Consider the following 6,930-nt stretch of genomic DNA (forward strand, 5'->3'; position numbering starts at 1 on the left):
CTAAGGGAGAAATATGGTCGGGCTTATCAGAGAGGGACGTTTTCCCCTGGTGTTGACTTGATACTGTTTTATGTCTTTCAGTGGTTTAGTTCAGTTCTTGTGGTGAAATCCATTCTACTTCCCTAAAGATAGTGTGCTGGGCAGGGGCTGTTTTGAACCTGTGGATTGACTAGGCTTATGCCAGTCATGCCTTGAATAGCATCCCGTGGCCTTGCTTGGCTGTAGTGTGTCCAAGAAGGATGTTCATGTATTTCTGCATCTGTGTGTGTCTGCAGGTGGATTTGTACTTCAAACTTTTCCCTTTTGAGGATCTGCTCCCCAGCTACAGTGATGTGGTTCTTGGAAAAGATCAGAGCATCACATGGAAATGGAAACCTCCCTAGCTCCTCCTGCCTGGGACTGCCACCTGGCCAATATCTGCCTGAAAAAGCCCGACTGGGTGCTGCTGCTTTTCCTAATGTGCTCACCCCTGACAGAATCCCTGAATTCTGCATTCCTCCCAGGCTGACCAGCTCTGGCCCTCTTAAGAGCACGGACTCTTGCCAGGATTACAGTTCAGAGGATACGGATCTTCATTTTTCTGACTACAGCCCCAGCTCTTCTTTGCCACATCTCATTCAGGTGGAAAGTGCTGAAGAGATCCCAGCCCTGGAGGAAGAAAGCACTAACTCAGACCCACAGTCCCAAGCAGCACTCTCCCTGCCTCATTTTCCCAGAGCCTCCACTTCCTATGGCTTCTGCACTTTGCTGGAGAGTCCCCACACCAGGAGAAAGGAGTCCATCTTCCATAGTAATGCACATGGTGCTCTGCCCAGCCTGGTGTTGTCTCGAACCAGAGCTAACACATTCAGTGGCAAAGGGAGTACGTCTAATCCTATTGCTATCAGCTTTGCTTCTGTGAGGCTGCCTCCAAAGCATCTCTCTCTTTGCAGGCAAGGTGCCTGTGACAGTGACACTGCCTCCTCCAGTGATTCTTCTCCTTTCAGTTCTCCGCTCCTCAGCAGGTCACCTCCCAGATCCTGCTCCCTGATCAAAACGCAAAGTCAGGAGGGATTGCTCTGTCGAGCACTGAAAGCCAAGAACAAATCCAGCATGGCCAGGAACCATTCTCTCTCTACAGAGGAGAGCAGCTCCACTGACAACAGCCCCAGTGCCAACAGGCGGGCCTCAGAGGGGCTGCTTGCCATGCAGACCCTTAGCATGTCCTGCTCTCCCATCTTTCCCCTGGACCTGACCCGCAGCCGGGAGAGACTAGTGGGAGAGAGCACTGTGGTAATGGGCAAGGGAGGCCTGCTGAGGCTGTCGGCTCAGTACTGCTCAGAAAATGAAAGGCTGCGGATCCGCCTGATCAGTGCGGAGGGTTTATATGATGACTCTGTAGAGCCCAAAAACATAAACTGCTGCATCACCTTCTCCCTGGTGCCAGGGAAAACACAGAAGCAGAGAAGCACTGTTATAAAGAGAAGCAGAAATCCCATCTTCAATGAGGACTTCTTTTTCGATGGTATTGCTGAAGAAGAGCTTTACAGCTTCTCTGTAAGGATGAAAGCAATGAATAAAGGGTGCAGTATGAAGCGGGATTACATCTTGGGAGAACGGGAATTGTCTTTAATCAGTATGTTGTCGATGTAATACTTCAAACATTCAAAAAGACTGATTTTTGTCTTCTGAAAGTTTTCTACTAAATAAAGTTTTGTGGTTTTTGTTTGTTTGTTTTTAAAGAATACTTTAAAGTACTGCATTGCTTGGTATTATTCTCATGCTGTTGTGCCTGATTTTGCTGCTTAATACTTCAAACTTTGAGGTATTTGCTGTTAAATTAAAAGGTGGCTGTGGAGCAGACCTTCTCCCTGTAGGGTAGGAGAGGAGGGCAGAAGGGCTAGTTTGCCTTTAGGATAAAGGATTAGGCAGTTACGAAGTCAAAGCTGTTCTTGTTTATGGCTTTCAGGGTGCAGAAGCATTGTTTTTCCCTCACTCAGGTCCCTGAGCAGGTGCACAGCTTGTGCACACAGTAGGCACTAAACTGTTTCATCTCTCAGCAACTGCATCAGTTAAATAGACCACTTTGATAGCGTTTATATTTACAGAAATTAATGCTTTAATGCATGGGAGGGAGAGAAATAGTCTGTTTGGGAATCAGCCCCTCGCCTACAATGAGGGTGGAAGATTTGGGCTCCCAGAGCAGGTGTAAGCTTGTGTTAAGGATAACAAGATCAGCTTCTGAGCAGCAGCTAAAAGTCACTGCAGGCAAGGCTCTCTTTCTCTCCACAGGCTCATACTGCGGGGTTAGCATCTTCATTTAACTTTCCTTTCCATAGTTAATTCTGCAGCTGTCGGGATGAAGTTGCCAGGTAATTATGTTTTAGCCAAAAATGTACCCTGGAGTTATAACCCTCAGCAATTCAGCTATTGTGTCCTTTCTGAAAGCAGATAGGGTAAGATATCAATATCACAAGGGCAAAGGATGGTTTGGGATCCCTGGGTTGAATTCCTGCTTCAGCTAGTGTTTTGCTGCATACCTTGTTCAAGGCATTGTGATAATATCAGGATGGTCTGTCTTTGTCCTGTATCAGCAGATGGTGAGTGGCTGAGGCACCTGCTCTAACACCACAAGAAACAAAAAGGTGCAGAGCTCCTGCATGCTTGAGGCCACTTCCTTTTTTTTTTTTTCTTTTTCCACCTGGTGAGGTGGACCCGGGGCTAATAAAACAGACAGACATTTAGAAACTGCAGCTGTTCCAACTGGGAGGAGGCAGAAATGCTGTCTTGAAAGTCCAGGCCTGTTACTGCCTCCCTTGAGCAGGCTTCATTATATGAAAGTAGATAAGCCTTAATGGAGGAGCAATCCACACAGGCATGGAGGACAGAAAAGGAAGGCTTCCTTCTGTGTTCCCTGTAAGGCTGTAAAACAGGGCCTTACTTGTGCCATATGTACAGCTTAAAAGCTCTTTCAAAACTATTTCTAGAAGATTCTTCCCCTGCCCTATTCTGGCAAAAGTATAATGGCCTGCAAGTCATGAGACTGTTCATGGGAGGTTCTGGTATTTGGCCACTGGATCATTTGAGTCTGTTTCAGACTTAAGTATCCCAGGAAGGATTTTTTTTTCCTTCTGATAGCAGAAAAAGCCCAAAGGATTTTAACTGTGACCACAAGTGCTTAGAAATGCACATTGCTAATCCTTGATCCAGCTCATGTGAGGTGCTTCTAAAAACAGAATCCTTGGAGAAAGGACAGCTTGCACAGGAGAATGGCTGGGTATATTCCCAGAAGCTGATTAAAATAAAATGGAATAATAATCCCTTTGTGCTGAAGGACTGACACTGCACAGCTGGAGGTGATGCTCTGAGTCCTGTATCCTTGAATCTGGGCAAACTGACTATAAGGAAAGACTTTAAGGAAGTGAGAAGTGAAATTAAAAAATGTCTCTTTGAGGAAGAATCAGGAATGCTGCAAAAAATTAAGCCTGTTTAATTGGTTATTTCATGGGGTCTCCCAAAGGAAGGCTCCCCCTTCAGGCCCATCACTCATCCACCATCAGATTTTTAGCTCTCGGTGCTTAAGGTCTCTTCATAGGTACACTCGCATAAATAGAGAAGGGAAGAGTTACACGTCAGATGATCGCATACAGTCACGCTACAGTGGGTATCTGTTTGTCCTGTGATGTGCACAGTGCCAGTGCTGTGCTGCAGAGACATGGGATGACAGAATGGCTGAGGTGGGAAGGGGGCTGTAGAGCCTGGATTCTCTGACTCCTACTGAAAGCAGGGTCAGCTCCAGCAGGTTGCCCAGGACCATGTCCAGCTGGGCTTAGAGTGTCTCCAAGGAAGGAGAATTCACAGTCTGCTTGGGAACTCTATTCACGTGTTTTACTAGTCTAACAGTAGAAAGGTTTTTCCTTCTGCATAAGTGGAATTTCTTGTATGTCAGTTTGGGCTTGTCGTCTCTTGTGCTGTCACTGGATACCCCTGAGAAGACCCTCACTCCATCCTCTTCCCTCTCTCCCATCTGATTTTCGTACACATCAGTGAGGTCTTCCCTCAGGCTAATGGGCGTAGTGTATTTACTGACATAAAAAAGAAGTGTTTGCAAAGTCTCACCCTTCATCAGGCAGGGGAGGAAATAAGTCCTTGAAGAAGGTCCTCCCTTCCTGTCATAAGAAAATCACTTTCCACCTGGGCTTATCTAGTAAAGAATTTAAATAGGTGAAGGCAGCATCTTCAGTTAGTGGAAAGAAAATGGAGCTGATTTTAAGGCTCTTTAAACAATAACGTATTTCTAAGAAAGTCTCCTTACAGAAGTTTGATGATAGGCCTGCACTCTAGAGGGTGAATTAGTCCTTCAGCTGAAAGCAGCAGAAGACTTGCAGATTTGATTCAAAGGCAGAGTTTAAGCCTGGGAAGGACAGCTGGACTCTGCCTGTGTTTCTCTGGTAAATAATCTAACTTCAGGTTTTTCATGATAATTTTCTTCTTTAATATGAGAACTTTGAATTATATACCTATTCGGCTATGTTAGTCAGGCTCAGGACTAAGTATGACTGTAATATTAGATGGAAAATGGTTCTGGTACTCCCTCCTTTTTTATGTCTTTACTTTTTAGGGTATTTGATCCCTTGAGAGCTTTTGGGTGTTGCTTATCAGGGCGTTACTAGCAACGCAAAGACATAACACAATTTGAACACTTCAATTTGCTTGAATATTAGAGGGTGTAGGATGTGTTTTCTTGTGCCTTTAGGGGTCAACTAAGCTGTAAGTGGTGATCTCCTATCATGCTACCTATGCTGCAGCTGCTTTCCAAAAGCATCAGCCTTATTGAGGCTATTACGTAAAACACCTGCATAAGCAAACAGGAAAGCAACTGGATACTTCAGCCTGGAAAAAGGCATGATGCCTCACTGCTTACGTGAGTCAACAGCAAGAAGAAAATCCACCTCCTGGCATTAGCAAACAGCTACTCAGTTAAGAAATACTCTCTTCAGCAGTTTTTGAACTCCTGAAATGCCATGAAAATATGGTGGCATAAATCACTCTCTCAAGCAAAACCCCTATTTGAGGTCATCTGGTCAGCTGTGTTTAGCCATGCTCACTGGCTTAATTTCATTTAAAAAAAAACAAACCCTGACAATTGTTTGAGCAAAAGGTCTTTCTGCCAAGATCCCGGGCTCATGTTTTGCTAAGCAAATATTATTTGCTTCAGCTGCACTGGAAGTACTACTTGTGCTGCCCTTTTCAAACCCAGTCTTTTAAGCATTTCAATTCTGGACACGTGTTACTGTAAAGCAAGTTTTATGTCTTAATTTCCTGAAATCCATGCAGGTTATACTCAAGTACAGTTTCTGGTGCAATGTACTGAAGTGTGGTAGGGCAAAAGGCAATTCCTGTAACTGCTGCTTTGCAGGTAAAGTTCAGGAATAACATGAAGGGAAGCAAATATCTATGACATAAAAAGCCTAACAGGACAGACGTGTAGATGGGGGATTAGGCAGCACAGTGTCTGCAGTATCAAATTCCATTTATTGCACCACTTGTTCTAAGCAGCTCCCATTTCTCAGACTGGCTCTGGAGAAATGGCACCTACGCCACCTCCATGTGCCTCCTCTGAGAGGGCTCTTTGAGGAGGCTGGTACTTCTGCTCACGTGGCTTGGCTTTTCAGTCAGCCTTAGTGACTGTAGTGAAAGACTGAACATGTGATGGGGCATAAATATTATTCTAGGTTTTAGTCTATTAGTTGCTGTGGATAACTTTTATTTTCCTCAGAGAACTGAGGAAAGAATAGCTAGATGAATTCATAAATCTGTGAAAAGCCTATCTTTGGCTTGCCAAGCTACTTCACCCAGGCTGGGGAAGTTGTCCTGGAGAAATCTGAGTAAATTGGATTGCTCAGTGTTAAGGACCTCTCTGCAGGACTTCTGGGGAGGGAATGCCTCGGGCCATGTGCTTGCTGGGCTGTCCCCATACTCTCCAGTGACTGCTGCCTGCTTCAGAGATGGGCAGTTGACCTCCACATAGGTTAGAGATCTAGCTTGCATGGGTGGTTGAATTGCTAGGCATGATGTTTGGCCAAGGCAGGAAAGGTAATGAGTCACATCTATTGATAGCTTTTGCAGCAGGATGTTTGATTAAAACAAGCAGTAGCTTTATGCTCACAAAATGAATGGCATAATTAAACACTATCCGTTTTCCATTACTATGTGCTCGGAACAAAAAAATGCATGCAAGACTAATCTGCATATTAAAATGAGATGGCATTTCAATGTAGACCTAGTGCTCATGACTGTCACTGAAATGCACTCTGATATCATTATTAATAGTGTCTTAGAAGAAAAGGCTAAAATAATACTGACCAGTCTCTTCTCACAGCAGAGGTAAAATGAAGTTTGATGCTACAGAGTCTGTGAACTAGCCTACTTTGTGCCAAGGTGCTTGATATAAAACACAGGTGGCAGGAGGCGACAGAGCTGCATATGCCTAAAATCAAACCTCAGCCTGGTCTCTGCGCAGCCTCATGCTACCTGCAGAGTGGGGGAAAGGGGCTACATTTTTCTCTGTGTATTGGCCTGTCGTGTCTCCATCAGGATTGCTAAGCAAGTCATGTGTTTTATGCTGCTGGTTCTTTGCGTTCAGCAGACCCTTATGAGAAAAAAAGAGCTTCCAGTAGTTCTTTGTTCCTATCAGGAACGGAAACGGCTACAGCCCAGGTTGCTGTAGGGTCGGTTGGGGTGAGGTAATGGGAATTGAGCACAGTCCCAAAGATGAGAGGAAGAGTCCAACAGGAGCGAGTGAAGTGAAAGGGAGAGAGAGGCATGAAAATAATTAACAGCCTCTTTTGCCTAGATACCACCACAGGTAACCAGACAGCTCTGTCTTCCGATTTTGTTACTCCTTCTGCTATTACTTTTCTATTCCTGGCTATACATGTTCTAATGCTG

At 44.8% G+C, this 6,930-nt stretch overlaps 1 protein-coding gene across 1 annotated transcript; it reads left to right on the forward strand.

Moving 5' to 3' along the window:
- The first annotated feature begins 330 nt into the window (after positions 1–330).
- On the forward strand, positions 331–1,722 carry C2CD4C (C2 calcium-dependent domain containing 4C). The gene has a single exon (XM_010178508.1). It carries the CDS (start codon positions 331–333, stop codon positions 1,630–1,632), a length of 1,302 nt encoding a protein of 433 aa, XP_010176810.1. The 3' UTR covers positions 1,633–1,722.
- Positions 1,723–6,930: the final 5,208 nt, after the last annotated feature.

This window comes from Mesitornis unicolor, unplaced genomic scaffold (genome assembly GCF_000695765.1).
Source record: "Mesitornis unicolor isolate BGI_N332 unplaced genomic scaffold, ASM69576v1 scaffold2872, whole genome shotgun sequence".
In the NCBI taxonomy this organism is placed as follows: Eukaryota; Metazoa; Chordata; class Aves; order Mesitornithiformes; family Mesitornithidae; genus Mesitornis; species Mesitornis unicolor.